The 16,991-nt window shown below is 35.7% G+C and overlaps 1 protein-coding gene across 4 annotated transcripts in view; it reads right to left on the bottom strand.

The window, feature by feature from the left end:
* Positions 1–788: 788 nt before the first annotated feature.
* LOC106875245 (uncharacterized) overlaps positions 789–16,991 on the bottom strand; it is a 28,480-nt gene continuing 12,277 nt past the window's right edge. For all 4 annotated transcript variants that reach the window (XM_014923310.3, XM_014923311.3, XM_014923313.3 and 1 more), the window contains 4 exons: positions 15,752–15,912; positions 11,734–11,856; positions 10,860–10,918; positions 789–4,008 (listed from right to left, as the gene is read on the bottom strand). In XM_014923310.3, the coding sequence (XP_014778796.1) occupies positions 3,496–4,008; positions 10,860–10,918; positions 11,734–11,856; positions 15,752–15,872 (816 nt within the window). In that variant the 5' untranslated portion in view covers positions 15,873–15,912 and the 3' untranslated portion in view covers positions 789–3,495. The remainder of the gene's footprint in view (positions 4,009–10,859; positions 10,919–11,733; positions 11,857–15,751; positions 15,913–16,991) is intronic.

Genomic DNA, 16,991 nt, shown 5'->3' with positions numbered 1-16,991 from the left:
ACCTTGGAAGTATGAAAGACTAAGTTGATTTTAGTAGGATTTGCACTGAAGGTATAAAGGGTTGTAACTTAATAACAACTATAATAATAACACTGGTATTTTTATAAGTACCATGTAGTAACAGTATATAAAATATTGGTAAAATGGGTTTATCATGTACGTACCTAACTCTCGGTTGTGGTTGTGTCACTTCACTGATAGTTTTGATACTATGAATAATAACCTTGAGGAAAAGCACGAACATCATCTACACCTAGTCTCCTGAAGACATAAAGAATAATCTCCTCTAATGGATATCATTACAATCTGATTGATTTTGTAATAATCAGATATTTGATCTCATTGGCAAGAATGTATCTCTTGTATATTTTCTTCTGAATACACGAGTTATAAAGTTTGTGTGAAAGTTAATTAGTAAATGAGTGTTGTCTAGTGAAATATCAGTTAGAGCTGCTAATATTTAATGATTAACCTTTAGCACACTTAGGGGCATCATGTTACCATACAACTTTTCTCTCCTGTAACTCAAGTGCACCGTGTTGCATTGAGAGGGGAAAAAACTCGTACAGCGACATGATGTAGCAACAGTATGCTAAAGGTTAATGAGCATAGTGGGGAATAAGTGGTGTGGTGTTGGGGAACTGGACAGGAGATAGGGCTTTCAATTCCAAGTTTGGAGTCATGGTATTTCTCTTAGATCACTTAGTGTCCCTGAGAAAAGGAATGAATGATGAAATTTTCATGTAGATATATTGGATCAAATCAGAAATAATAAAACAGAAAACAGATTTAAAGTTGAATACAATTATTTATGAAATAAATAGGTGTGATTTAGTTATAACAAAAAATGGGAATATGTGGTATTCAATATTTCCTAAAAAGCTCATTTTAGGAACTGCAACCAGATGGTAGAACTCATTGCAGAAAAACCTGTGACAAAGTAGTGTTCAATATCCTTACATAGACATGGGTTTCTAAAGAAGAGAGAAATGTATTTTCCAATGGCATTATTAGTGGTCACTGAAAATATAAATACAAATGGCTCCAAATGGGAATTAAAACGGAGTCCATTTTGGAAAACTGAACAATGGTTATTTTATAATAATGATTTCCTTACACAGGTACAAGGCTGCAATTTAGTAGGCTAGGGTTATATATAATCTATGAATAACTGCACCCCTTCCCCCACCATATATGACTGTCACTTTATCAACACTGGAACAAACAAAGGCAAAGTCAACTATTGCGGGATTTAAAATGAGAACTTGAAGGAGTACAACTAATTACCACAAGGTATTTTTGGTTTACTGATCTACTATTTTTACCACTCCCCAACTATTATAATGATGATGATGATGATGATGGTGGTAATGATGATGATGATGATGATGACTTGGTAAGGATGAAGCTTTGATGTCATGGCTGAAGGGAAGTAATAAGAAGTAGTGATGTGTATACCTTGCCAATGGGTATTAGTGCAGTAAGTGAAATAGTTCTGACTGAGAAGTGAAACTGGATTAAGAAATTTACAGTTAAATTCACTGCTGCACTACATTTGCCTTTACACAACAACAACAACAACAAAAACAACTACAAGAGCTTTTAAATTCTAAAATCCAATAATGCTTCATATCAACTCACAGACAGCAGCTTTTCAACAAGTACAACATAAAACATATCTAACATTTTACTCCTGAAGCAAAAATATTCCCCTCCTGTCTATGACTACTCCATGCTGTTGCTAATATAAATAAGATGGTGAGTGTTTTCAGTTGCTATTGGTGCATAGTTTCGGGTGAATGACCAACAAATATGTCACATATTTAGTTGACTAATCACTAGAAATTGAAACCGTTAAACAAAAAATAATGTTTAGATCAGTGACGGCAACATTATGTGCCATATTTTAGGAATATAGACTTTTCAAAATGTTGGTTTATGTAACCAAGTACCATTTTGTATTCTTTCAATGATATGTACAATATTTGACAATTAAGATGGCCAGTCTGTAAATATTTGCTGGCAAGACTATCCACCATGGGAATCTGGAATATCAAGAAACAGAATTTTTGGTGGTACTGTCCAACTTTTGCAGAAGAAAATAGATAAAAATACTTTACATGGTGGGATATTTTGTCATGTCCATAAATATTATTAGACACTAAAATAAGCTGACATTTTGATAATTTGTTTGCCATGACAACTTATAAATTTTAGGAGAGTAACACAGTTTAATGCATCTATCATAAGCATGACAGGTGAATAATATGGCCACTTCATAGGTTAATAAATGCAGTTTCCTCTTCAACAGTTTACCAATATTATTTCTATCTGAAGAAACAACTTTAGAATTAAAATAGAAAAAAACAAATTCAAATGAGAAACTCATTAAAAAAAAAAAACCTCAATTCATGAATCTAATTTATTACATAAATATTCTGTTATTGGGTTTGTACAGAGAAGATTAAACTGCAGGAATCACAGAGAGACTAGTCTTACTTTATGGTTAAACTGAATGAAACTAAAGAAAAGATTGATTCACATTTGATGAGAAGGAAGTAAATTTAATTAATACAATATTGAAGAGAAGGAACTCGACCATAATAAATATGGATATGTGGTTTTATATAAACTGAGTGCTGTGTGTAAAATACGACCAACACACTTCTAAGATGTCTCCTAAAGCAGTAGCGACTTTAAGATGTCACATCTATTGGATTTTTGTTTCCCCTGTGTCTTCTTTTTAATTTTTTTTTCTTTTCTGAAAATGAAAATAATTTGTTTATTATTTCCATTCTAATAAGTGAGAACAAAGCTGAAAGTCTTTTTAATAATTCCACTGTGAATGACAAATTGGTTGTATTGAAGTATTGCAATATAGTAGAATTTTGCACAGGTGAACTATATAATAGGTAAACCATCTCCTTGAATTTGTCAGTGAGGCAGACACTAGATGGCAATCTTAAAATATTAGAACTTCAAACCCATTCTCATTGAATTCTTTTCATCAGTAACAATGATTTGTAATAAAGAAAGTTTGACTAGTAATATTCTCTCTTAATCTAACGCTTGAGAGAATTGAGGTGAATGAGACAAAGGGTGGAAAGAGGAAATAAATAAGATGATATATAATATACAGCAGTAAAAACTAAAATAAAATAAATACTGATTGATGGAATGAAGAAAAGAACAAAAAAAAATCAATATTCCAAACAAAACCTTCTTTGTCAAACAAAAACAAAAAAGAGAGAAAGAAAACTGATATAAATATATGATAAAATGAAAATTTTTATGAATTGACAAAATCTGAATAGTAGAGAAGTATTTAATTACTAGTAACAGAGATGATAATGATGACAGTGATAATGATGACGGTGATAATGATGATGGTGATAATGATGATGGTGAATTAATTTTTGTGTCTGTAGTAAATATGGAAACAAAATTAACATGAGTGTCTGATAGAAAAGATTCAGAAATACACACATGCTTTACTCAAGAATGTTTGTCGCAGTTCCTTGTAATTGTGTCTTGGAAGGTTTTATTCTCAGGGTTATTGATGACACTATGTAAAAATTTGAGTGTGTCCTGGTGTAATCTTTCTATTTCTTTGTTCACTATCCGATTCTGTTTCAAGATATCAGCAGTCTTCATTGTTATATCCATCAGCCCTGACCGTTGCAGGGCACTAGCAGTTCGCAAAAATCGCATTCTCTTGTCTGAAGGGCCACTATTTGACTCTGATAAATTACTCTGTTTGCTCTCGACACTGTTTATGTCAACCAGAGGATCATTTGCATTGGACAAATTTTCGATTCTTTTGTCCATAGGCAAATCTTTTATATAGCCAGCGCTATGAGAACTATATCCAGATTCATTCCCAGATTCCTTCTCTGATAAAAGTGAGCATGCTCCTTCAGATATCGGTAAATATCCCTGGTTAGACAAGTTTTCATAGCACTTCTCTTTAGAACTAAACATTGAACTGGAGAGCGAAACTTCATTTTCCTGTTGAATTAAAAACAGAGAAACATTAAAATTGGTGATTAAAAGTAGTCATGTGACAGAACAAATAAAACAAAACAGTTTTGTTAGAATTACAGGAGAGAAAAACATATGTCAGATACATTATATTGGTATATTAACAATCTTCTTAAATCCCAGCTGGCAATTGGAGAGGGAAGCTGTCCTTTCAACCAATACACTGCTGTGGGTGCAACTGGATGAAAGACTTTGGTGATGATGTTAGTCTGTCAGTATCCTTACGATTTCTTGCTCAGTTTCCTGGTTCTGGCTGAACTGGCAGGGAAACTACCCTACTCCTTTTGCAGCCAGGCTTGGGACTGTCTTTAGCAGAGCTACATTAACAATAGGAAGAATAAGGCCAAAGACAGAGAATTACTGTCATAACGATCATAGAGAGGGAGACTATTGCTATGATACTAACTAAATTAAAAGTTGAAGAATGTCCTGAAGTGGGAGTGAACAAAAGTTTTTAATTGATTTTAGACTGAAACCTGAAATATTTTAGAACACAAATGATATTGTGTGACATTTATGCTTTTCTATAGGACATTATCAATAGAAGTAAAAAGAAATGGCTTTAGTTTCAGAGCAAAACAATTTTATATAATTAGTTCAGATTTATTCTGCACATCTGACCACATCATCCACCATTTGTTGGTGACTCCTTACTACTCCTGGTGGATGATGCCTCTGCTCTACTCAGGCAACAACCCTCTACCCCATGGATCTGTTTGCTGAAGGGTTTGTGAGGTCAGAGTGCAAATCCTACTCAACCTCTTTTAGTCGCCTTTTATAACACACAGAGGAAACATTGGGTCTATTCTTTGGCATACCAGTTCCTACACAGCACTAGAGCAACATGAAATGAAGCATTTTGCATAAGAACACAACACACTGCCTGGTCTGGGAATCAAACCATGATCTGACAATTGTGAGTGCAATGCCTAAACCACTAGGCCAAATACCTTTACAAAAGGATAAAGAGCCTGCCTGAGTCATAAGGCTGGTTTCCCAGTCTCCGTGGCACATACATTCCTCCCTGGATGGGATGCTAGTCTCTTGCAGAATTACTCATTTTTGCTAGCTGAGTGGGCTGGAGCAACATGAAATGAAGTGTTTTGCTCAAGAACACAACAGATAGCCCAGTCCTGGAACTGAAACAACAATCTTACAATGAAATGTCCAACACTTTAACCACTAAGTACTCATATCTTTTCTATACTACTACATAAGAGATTTCAACTGTTTCTTACTTAGGTACAAGTCCAGAAAATCTGAGAAGGGTGCTTGTCAATACCATCAACCCTAGAAATAGATAGTTACTTCATTTTATCAACCCTGGAAGGAATGGTCATTGTTGACCTCAAGGGCATTTGAACACATAATATAAAAATTCAGAATAAAAACTGCAAGACCATACTGACACTCAAGTGGCTGTGTGGTAAGAAGTTTACTTCCCAACCACATGGTTTCAGGTTCACTTCCACTGCATGACACCTTGGGAAAGTGTCTTCTGCTCTAGGCTCAGGCTGACTAAATCCTTATGAGTGGATCTCGTAAACAGAAACTGAAAGAAGCTTGTCACATATCTACTACATATGTGGAAATTGGTGTGTGTGTGTGTGTGTTTGTGGTGTTGTTAGCTAACTCCTCCTACATCGTTTTATTAATTTTGATGAAATTTGACACGTGAGTAGAACTCATGTCTGGAAACCTCATGACATACTTAAATTGTTGAAAAAAAATCGATAATATGGCCCCTGGAAGGGACCTTTATATCTACCTAAAAAAAAACTAACTTTTTAAAACACTCAAGGGAAATAACCCATTTCATTGCTTATGTTCGATTACTTTGAATATTGATTTTTTGTATGTCCTATTTCTAATTTTTGCAGACAATATCACTTTTATACTTTATTTGACATGTGAGTAGAACTCATGTCGGGAAACTTCGTGGACATACTTAGATTGTTGTAAAAAAACTGATAATAGGGCCCTTCCAATGGATCCTTCTATCTACTACATATTACTAATATTTTATTTAAACAACCCAAGGGAAATAACCCATACCACATGCAGATTTTAGCAAAGCGATCAATATCTAATTCTCACGATCAGCTGACCTAATTCTGCATTTCACTACTCACAGCTTTAAACTGCTTAACATTATTATTACTGCACTTCTTTAATTTGAATCTTAAACCTTAAAGTCTTCATTCATACATTTCTATACATACAAACTTTTTTGAATGCCCATTACTCCAATAATTCTGCATTTTTACAGTTACACTTTTTCCATGACAGTAGATAAATTTTTTATTCCACAACGTATTTGTAGTGGCTTCATGCAGGCATAGCGTGGATTCGATCCTCGATTGCAAAATTTCACTTAACACTTCAACAGCGCTTTTCTCACAGTAAAACTAGTTTTTCTGCGAATGACAGCAGTTATATATTTCCCAGATGCCTTCGCTAAGCAGAATAATGTCTTTGCCTCTTGCCAACCTCCAACAATCTCTTCTTCCTTTTTTTCCTTAATTAAAGGTAAAAAAACACTACCTGTGTTAGAAACTACAGTAATAATAGTAATATGTCACAGATCATAATAATGGTAAATGAGGGCAGAAAGAATCGCAACTGTCAGACATATCATTGTTATTGCATGTCCATCATTTCAACGTCCACTTTTCCATACTTGCATGGGTTTTACAAAATTTATTGAAGCAGACTTTCTACAACCAGATGTTCTTCCTGTCACCAACCTCACCTGTTTCTGGTTTTAAATAACACAATATTTCTTCAGGTTCTCCAGATATGAAACGCTTGATGGCAGAACATGAGTTCAAGGAAGATTGCAACCACATATATGATGGTCACATTTGTTTACAACTCACACCCAATGCAAAGACAAGGAAATACACACACACTCATGCATACTCATACATAAATACATGCAAAGATATATATATATATATCTTGAAGGCCAATCTCAAGACACAGAGCCTAGGGACCAATATATCTGGATCATTGCTGTACTCAAGAAGACCCATCCACCACAGCAGAATTGATATCAGTGTTGGTGCCACTTAAAAAGCACTTGTGCAAGTGTCATGCTAAAAGCACTCAGTACACTCTATGGAGCAGTTGGCGCTAAGAAGGGCATCAAACCATAGAAACCATGCCAGAATAGACAATGGGGCCTGGTGCAACCACTGGCCTTGCTACGAAAACTGACATTAAATGATGACGGTAATGATGATGAATGACATGTACGGAGATGTACTTGCATAGCAAGTGACCTGATTTGAGATCGTGTACTGAAACGAAAACAATTGCAGTGTGGAAGGTGTTTATAAGCCATTTAAAAACGCACAAAAACCGTTAGATTCACTTCAACATTTAAATTTGCCAAAATATTTTCATCACCTTGAGACAGCGTCCTGATTACTGACAAAATTCCGTGCTGCATTGGAATTTTGTCAGTGGTTATGTTGCGGTTTCAAGTTGATGAAAATATTTTGGCAAAATAAATTTAAATTGTGAAGTGAATCTAACGGTTTTTGTGTGTTTTTAAATGGCTTAAAAACACCTTCCACACTGCAATTGTTTTATATTAGAACTAGCAGTATAACCCGACCTTGTCCGAGTGTGACTTATAACGCCATCTACGATAAGTCTTGCTAGGTGAAAATCAACTAAAAAAGAAAGCCTTACAACAAAAAAACCCTTATGATGTAAATATGTTCATAATTCAAAAGACGATGAAATTAATAGGGAAAGTCTGAAGGCTGTTTTGCGTAAAATTATTAAGCGTACGTAAATTTCATCCGTCTAATTGGCTATAGAAATGCTTGTGCAAAACAACTTTTTACGCTGCCCTGATTATACATAACAGGGTAATCCCTTTTAGCAGGAGCTAGGCTGGCAATTTGTGATGAAGCAATTGCTGGCGATCTGTTGCTACACAGTTTTGCCAGAATTCTATCAGATTGGGCAGAAGATGTTGATGCACCATTTTGCATTATGTTCAAAGTAGCTTCTGGAATGTGGTGAATTGCTGCAGTCTGTTGCTGTCATTTTAAACCTGTTGCTGTCTTTCCCCAGCAAACTCTCTTCTTTGGAGGCATAATCTATGTATATATTAAACAGAACAACAAAAGTTATAATAGATATCAAGGTCGGTACTTTTCACATATCTGTAATTTTTCAGATTAACACCCGCACGATTACCCAACCCTAATCCTAAACCTAATCCTAACACTAACCCTAACACTAACCCTAATCCTAAAACCCTAACCCTGACGCTAAAACCGTAACCATAACACCAATCCTAACCCTAACCCTAACACCCTAGTGAAAATTGTGGTATATTTACAAAACATTGATGAACATGAGTTGTATTTTACTGAATGATTGTGTACTTGCACATGTATGCATTTGAGAGAGCGAGAGAGGAAGAGGTAGAGAGAGGGGGAGAAAGGAATATGACGGCTTCTCTTCACTGCCTATTACTTCATCAGAAATCTACAGATGCACATAATAGAGAAAAATGAAACAAATATGGACGACTTGCTCCGAAACACCACCGAGTGGGGAACACTTCTCAAAAATAACCTGCAGTTGTTTCCTTCAAAATTCATACATGCTTGAAATGTACATACATCAAGGTATATTTGTAGAAAATTTCACGAAAAAATATTCATTTTCCTGGAAGTTAAGAGGAATTTAAGTGGAATTTCCGAAAATTATCCTCCACCCACCTCCCAAAACACTTTCACCGAAAATTTTTGTATATTCGGAATCTACATAATAAATAATATATGCATAGAAAATTTTTATGAAAAAGTGGAAAATGTGGATTTTTATACACTTTTAAAAAGGCTTCACACAGACACACAAATTCAGCTTTATATATTAAGATTATTTTATTGTTACATAAAATTTCGTCAAACTATTTCTGTCATTTATGATTTTATATATATACATGTACACACACACACACACACGATGGGCTTCTTTCAGTTTCCATTTACCATAACCACTTGCAAGGCATTAGTCAATCTGGGGCAGTAGTGGACACTCGACCAAGATGGCACACAGTGGGACTGACACCAAGACCATGATGTTGAAAAGCAAAACAACTTGACCACACAGCCATGCCTGCATCTAAAACCATGTAATATTTAGTTATGTCCCTTTACAATCCAAGTTCAACATTGCCTTTCATTCTTTTTGATTCAGTAAATAAAATACTAGTTTATGACTGTGGACTGATGGAAGTGTTAGTGCCTTGGATAAGATGGTTTGTGGTATTTGTTCCAGTTCTTTGAATTTTGAGTACAAATCTTGCTGTGGCCTATTTAGGCAGTAGACTTAATTATTTGTCGCATTTAACCCTACCACCTAGCAAATTTGGATGCCTTTAGCAGAGTCCATTTTGCTGCAAGTATTTGAACCAAGTCTTCAGTTTGAGGACATATGACTCCCACCCTGCTCCCACCAATCTTGGAGGCCCTAAAAAAAGATCAAGTGTACTATTCTTACTTCTGACTAACCAATAAAAAGAAAGTAAAAGCCATAATATTACAGTGGAATAAAAGATGGCAGATTAGCAGAATCATTAAAGCATCAGACAAAATACCTAGTATTTAGTTACAGTGCTTCATGTTCTGAGTTCAAATTCCACAAAAATCGACTTCACCTTTCATCTTTCCAGGGTCAATAAAATATAGCGTTGGTCAAATACTGGGGTTGATATTATTAACTGTATCTCTCTCTCATCAAATGTGAGGCTATGTACCTAAGAAATCACTGAAGCAAATTTTCTGTAGTCAGATGATCTTTCTGTCCACAACCCTCAACTGCTTTTAAATAACGTAATATTATTTCCACAGGTTCTCCATACACAAAAAGCACAATGGCTGGACATGGTTTCAAGGAAGATTGCAACAAATGATATTGCACATATGATGGTAACATTTGTTTGCAACTTGTACACCAGTGTTTCCTAACCTATTTCCCTACAGGCCTCACTACAACTTTCCAGAAAAATATATGCCCCACCAGTAATTGGAAAACAAAAAAAAACAACTTTATTTTAAATATTTTATCACAATTATTTAATACAAAATACTCTACCAGTAACTCTTATTGAGTACAAAATATGTGAAGGCATGTGGCTTAGTGGTCTGGGTATTTGGCTCATGATTGTAAGGTTGTGAGTTCAATTTCTGGCAGTGTGTTGCATCCTTGAGCAAGACACTTTATTTCATGTTGCCCCAGTTTACTAAGCTGGCTAAAAGGAGAGTACTTGTATTTCAGAGGGCCAACTTTGTCACATTCTGTGTCATACTGAATCTCCCTGAGAACTACATTAAGGGTACACATGTCTGTGGATTGCTCAGTCACTTGTATGTCAATTTCATGAGCAGGCCATTCTGTTGATCAAATCAACTGGAACTCTTGTCATCGTAACCAATGGAGTGCCAGTGAGTGTGTACAAAAAAATGTACATTATTGATTAACAAAAAAAGATTTTCACAATACCATGTCCCACTAAAAAGTAAAAGAAAAGAAATTTTAGATCCCAAACTTCACTGGTGAGTGTATGCCCCATCAGTGGGAATCACTGTTTTACACAATGTCAGGATGAAGAAAAGTATTGAAATTACTAAGAATACTTTTTTTCATCATACAAATCTCTTTAAGAAGTTTGTATGAGACAAAACATTACAGTTAGTGCTATTCTTTTTGTTCAAAACACAATACACATTATACACATTGTAATTTTAATCCAAGGCAGTTTTAAGTATGTATATTAATTTATTACTTACAGATATTGTTCCATCATTCTGTGACTTTTTTGATTCCTTCTCACAATTATCGGTTTTTCCTGTCAGAAGAAGCAAAAGAAAAACAAAACATTTGGCAAAAAATACACAGAAAATTGACTAGAAACTTGTAAGTTAATGGAACATGGATGAGTAATAACAATAAATTATTATCAATAGTTGCAGAGATATTTGTGTAATTTATCATTTTATTACTTCCTATGCCATTCCAGTCCACTGCGTACCAGTAATATCTGCAGTTATATGTCAATGTAAATGTGTGAGTATTTGTGTGTATGTGTATGTAAGTGTGTGTGTGTATGTGTGTAACAGCACATATTTATATAATATATATACCACAAAATACATACATATGTATATATACATATACATATATGATACACACACACACACATATATATATATATATATGGGAGAATTTACGAAAAAAACAACAGACAAAGATAGGTGGTGTAAACAACAAATGGATGTATTAGTATAATGCTCAGGAATAGAGAAAGTCTTTAACGTTTCGCGCCTACACTCTTCAACTGAAAGGAACACCGAAAAAAACAAGGAGAAAAAAATATAAATGTAGTGGTCAGCGATCTATCATGGCGAATGCCGGACAGAAGGATCACACAGGAGAGCTAAGAAAAAGGGGAGATAACAAAGAAGTGGTGAACCCAAGTTGAGAAGGTGCGTGTATGTGAGAGAATGCTGGTGATCTTAACGTATGCATGTGTGTATGTAGGTGTGAAGGTGTGAAAATATACACATATGCATATACACATATATGCAGACTGTGTGATGCCACTGTCAAAGAACGAGATTATATATATAAAACAGTAAAATGTAAAGGTGCTCCTCAACTTACCAACAAATGCAGACTGTGTGATGCCACTGCCACAAGAACCAGATGTAGAACGGTCAGGTCCCAGGCTGTATTTTAATCGTGTTCGCCGACTTTTGTGTGGTTTATACTGGCTTACTGGGGGAACTACAAGACAAAAACAAAATATGGTTGATGTTTTTAGAAACAACTACTACTACTACTCCTACTCCTAATAATAATAATAATAATAATAATAATAATAATAATAATAATAAGCCTTCCTGTTATAGGCACAAGGCCTGAATTTGAGGTGGGGGGTAAGTCAATTACATCGAACCCAGTACTCAACTGGTACTTATTTTATTGACCCCTAAAGGATGACCGGCAAAGTCAACCTCGGTGGAATTTGAATGTAAAGACAGACGAAATGCTGCTAGGAAAAGCATCAGTCATAAAAACCATGTCAAAACAGACAGTGGAGCTTGGTGCAGTCCGCTGGCTTGCCAGCTTCTGTTGAACTGTCCAACCCATGCCAGCGTGGAAGGCAGCCCTTAAATGATGAAGAAGATTAGTTGATTACTTTAACAACAGTATTTAACTGGTACTATATTCTATTGCCCATCCCCGCCACCTCCCAAAAAGATGAAAAGCAAAGTTGATCTGTGGGATTTGTATTCAGAATCCAAAGTGTCAGGAGAAAATATCTCTAGGCATGTTGTCTGATACTCTAATGATTCTACCAAACCCCTGGTGTAACACTGTGCAAATGATAAAATCATCCCCTAACTGGCTCCCATGCCGGTGGCACATAAAAAGCACCACCCGAACGTGGCCGATGCCAGTACCTGCTGACTGGTCCCTGTCCCGGTGGCACGTAAAAAGCAGTACCTGAACGTGATCGATGCCAAGCCCACTTAACTGGCTCCTGCACCAGTGGCATGTAAAAAGCACCCACTACACTCTTGAAGTGGTTGGTATTAGAAAAGGCATCCAGCTGTAGAAACATTGCCAGATCCGATTGGAGCCTAGTGCAGCCGCTGGCTTACCAGACCTCAGTTAAACCAGACGTTAAATGATGATAATGATGATGACATGTGTGGCCATTACTGTATGGCTAAGAAGTTTGCTTCCCAACCATGTAATCTTGGATTCAGTCTCACAGCATGGAATCTTGAGCAAATATCCTCTACTACAATGATTCTAAATCAACCAAACTCTTGAGAGAAGATCAGGAAGATGGAAGCTGAAAGAAACCTGTCATATATATATATATATATATATATATATATATATATATATACTCATTTACTTGTTTCAGTCATTTGACTGCAGCCATGCTGAAGCACCACCTTTAGTCGAGCAAATTGACCCCAGGACTTATTCTTTGGAAGCCTAGTACTTATTCTATCGGTCTCTTTAGCCGAACCGCTAAACACACCACCATCGGTTGTCAAGTGATGTTGGGGGGACAAACACAGACACACAAACACAGACACACACATATATATATATATATATATATATATATATATATATATATATACATAAATATATACGATGAACTTCTTTCAGTTTCCGTCTACCAAATCCACCCACAAGGCTTTGGTCAGCCTGAGGCTATAGTATAGCACATTGTTGGAACAAATATTACAAGGGATGTGACAGTGGGAGGGAGAGAAGACTGAACTGGCATTTGACTGGCATTCGTTATTGCCAAGTAAACTGGACCAGTATGAAGTGAAGTGTCTTACTTAAGGAAACAATGCATCAGGAATTGAACTCACAAGCACATGATTGGGAGTTCAGCACCCAAATAGTAGGCAGAAACCTTCAAGAGCAACAACAACAATAATGGTTTACTTTGTTAAGCTCTGTAATCTTTCATAATTTCAAAGAGAGAAAGAGTGAGATAAAGTTGATTAATTATTTACTATTGCTAATAGTCTTATATGTTTTAAAGCAGAAGGAAAGGGGATTCTAGTGAGATTTGAAACCAGAACTGTGAAACAAGAAACTAAAGTATCTGATAAGGGAAACTGAAATATTTAGGTAGGGGAATAACTTAGGAGGGTGATGTACTAAATGTTGCTTGCAAAAATAACTTTTAATTGAAGTTTTTTTCGTAATTGGAGACATAAAACAAACATACCTAGCTGTAATTGTTAGAGAGTTCAATACAAAGGGGAAATAATTTCAAGTGAAGAATTTATCTCCCAAAGTGCATAAGGTTAAGGGAAAGGTATATATGTTTGCAAGGTGGACAACTATATATATATATATTTGTATAATTGTACCTTATTAGCATAGTTTAGTGTACTCAAGTCTGCTTTGATCAGTTCCCAATGATTTTTATGGACAGAAAAAAAGAAAAGAAAAGAATTAGGAATAATTTTGGGCAGTGTTAATTTAAATGATTATAAAATAAAAATGTGGCATTGGGTCAATGACAAGAAGTTCAATAAATAAATTAAAGGGTGATGTACTGAATGATGTATGTAAAAAAAAAAGAATTATTTATTTATTGAAAATCCCCTCTTAATAGAAGAAAGCCATTGTTAGTGACACTCAAAGTAAAGGGGAGATAATTTCAAAAAAATGAATTATTCTCTCAGTTAATTTACATGTTTAAGAAGGAATGTTTAAAGAAGGTTTATAAAAAGGAATAAGGCTGTATGCTCCACCGGATGTGTACATGTTCGACAGAGTGTTAGTATATTGAGAGAGAAGACTGTGCTGGTTTGGTCATGTGATGCAGATGGATGCCAACAGCTCCATAAAGAAGAGCCATTCTATCAAAGTAGATGGAACATGTGGAAGAGGGAAATCCAAGAAGATATCGGACAAAGGACTGAGATACTAGGTGCCTTGCTGTACTCAAGAATACCCATACTCCACAGCATAAGTGTTAAGGCCGCTCCTCCTGGTGAAGAGGAGTGATCTGCAAGCATCCTGTACTGATGTCACATAAAATACACTTGTGCTGCTGCCGCATAAAAGCACCCAGCACATACTGTAAAGTGGCTGGCATTAGGAAGGGCATTCAGCTGTGAAAATCATGCCTAATCAAACTGGAACCTGGTGCAGCTCTCCAGCTTGCCACCTCTGGTCAAACCATCCAATCCATGCCAGCACAGACAATGGACGTTAAATGATGATGATGATGATGAAGAATGTTTGATCTTTGTTAGTAGTCAAGGGTTGGGGGACAACCATGGACAATATGTTTCAGTCTATTAGACTTCATCAGTTTCACCATCTTCAGCATCCCCAACAACAACAACAACAATAATTAATTTTCTATATTTTTGTAAGGACTATATCAATGTCACAAATCTGTTGGCAATAGGTGTTGTCGATTGTATAGACCTCAGTATATAACAGGCACTTATTTCAGTGGCTTTGAACACATAAAAGAAGCTAAGCTGGCCCAGAAAGATTTAGAATTGAAATTGAGAGGGAAAGAAGAAACTAAATATTGTATATGTAATCCAGTTTTCTGCTATTTCTACTGATTCATCATCTAATCAACAACAACAACAACTGCTGCTGCTGTTACTACTACTACTACCAACAACAACAACAACAACAACAACAACAACAACAACAACAACAACAACAACAACAACAACAACAACAACAACAACAACAACAACAACAACAACAACAACAACAACAACAACAACAACAACAACAACAACAACAACAACAACAACAACAACAACAACAACAAGAAAAAGAAGAAGGTCCAGCCAGTCATTACTCACAAGAGGGTATGTCCTGGTGCTAATGTACTACCATGCTTTTTCTAACTACTTTAGGTGCTCATGTAATTGCTAGCACACAGGCATGCTCTTGGATCTCCTACCCTCAGTTCAATAGATACTGAAGATTTTGCAACTGGATGGGGAGAGAATATACTGGATCAATCAATGTGAAATAAAATGCCTCGTTCAAGGGCACACTGTCTAAACCAGCAATTGAACCACATCATGATTGTGAACCAAACACTCTAACCACTCAGTCACACATCTTCACACTACAATAATGACAACAAGCTTACTTAGGAATACTTGGGTCACATATTTCTTGGTCTGGTCTGGCACAGTTGTTTCACTGCTGGAAATTGATTCCCCATTGTCTTCTATCTTTGGTTTCTTAAAGATTGGTAAGTTAATTTCCATATTGGTTCATTTTGAGCTCCACATACTACTGTAGCCACATCTGTAAAATGAAGGAATATGATAAGTTCTTGAAGAAAAATTACCAGAAACATCTTTTTATTGTAAGCAATATTCTCTGCATTACTTCTGGGTCAAATAGATGAGAATACAAAGAATTTCATATATAAAGCAAATACACAGGAATAGTTAATAGTATGAGTACCCATGAAATAAATTCTTTCAAATGTTCAGAGAATTGTGTAGAAGTTTTTGATAGCTTCCAGTATCAGTTGATAAAAATAGTACAAGTGGGGAGTTCTCTGAAAGTATACTTGGAGTAAGAAAAGAATTGTGGAGTTTAAGCAGTTATTATCTCTGCTGGTAACAACAAAGTTTTCTCACCGTGTGAAGGATACATTGCATGATGCTTATGTTGGAAATGCAGCATTTTATGCAAGTGAAACATGGGTATTAGATGCAGAGATGCAGGGGATGAATGAAGACCAGCAAGAAATGAGATGAACATGCTTTGCAGGATGTGAAATGTTTAGTGTGCAGGCATGTTAGTGTAGTTAAGAAGTTTGCTTCCCAATCACATGATTTTAGGTTCAGTCTCACTGAACGGTACCTTGGGCAAGTGCCTTCTAATATAACCCTGGGCCAACCAAAGCCTTGTGAGTGGATTTGGTAGATGAAAACTAAAAGAAGCCTGTTATACATACTTATATGCTCAAATGTAATTTTTTCCCTAAGTAAATTGTACTTCATACTTGAGGCTCCGATGAAGCTATAAAGTGTTATTCAGGTACTCAGTCCACTGCATCTCATACAAACAACTATAAGTAAATGAAGTTCATAACATAATTGTTTTTTCCTTTGTCGTCTCATTTTCTTAGTACCATTCTATACTTGTCTAACACTTCATTCTGAAGCATATGTATGTAGAGTTCTACACCAGGTTATTAGTCTCACAATGCCTAAGCAATATCTACTACATATGTGGAAAATTCTGTCTGCGGGTGTGTTTGTTTGTGGAGTTGTTATCTAACTCCTCCTACATCATTTTATTGATTTTGATTAAACTTGACACATGAGTAGAACTCATGTTTGGAAAACTAGTGACATACTTAGATTATTGAA

The sequence above is a fragment of the Octopus bimaculoides genome, chromosome 11 (assembly GCF_046866305.1).
Source record: "Octopus bimaculoides isolate indiv1 chromosome 11, ASM4686630v1, whole genome shotgun sequence".
Lineage (NCBI taxonomy): Eukaryota > Metazoa > Mollusca > Cephalopoda > Octopoda > Octopodidae > Octopus > Octopus bimaculoides.
The sequence above is the reverse complement of the archived record's forward strand: the minus strand, read 5'-3'. Positions and strand labels throughout refer to the sequence as shown.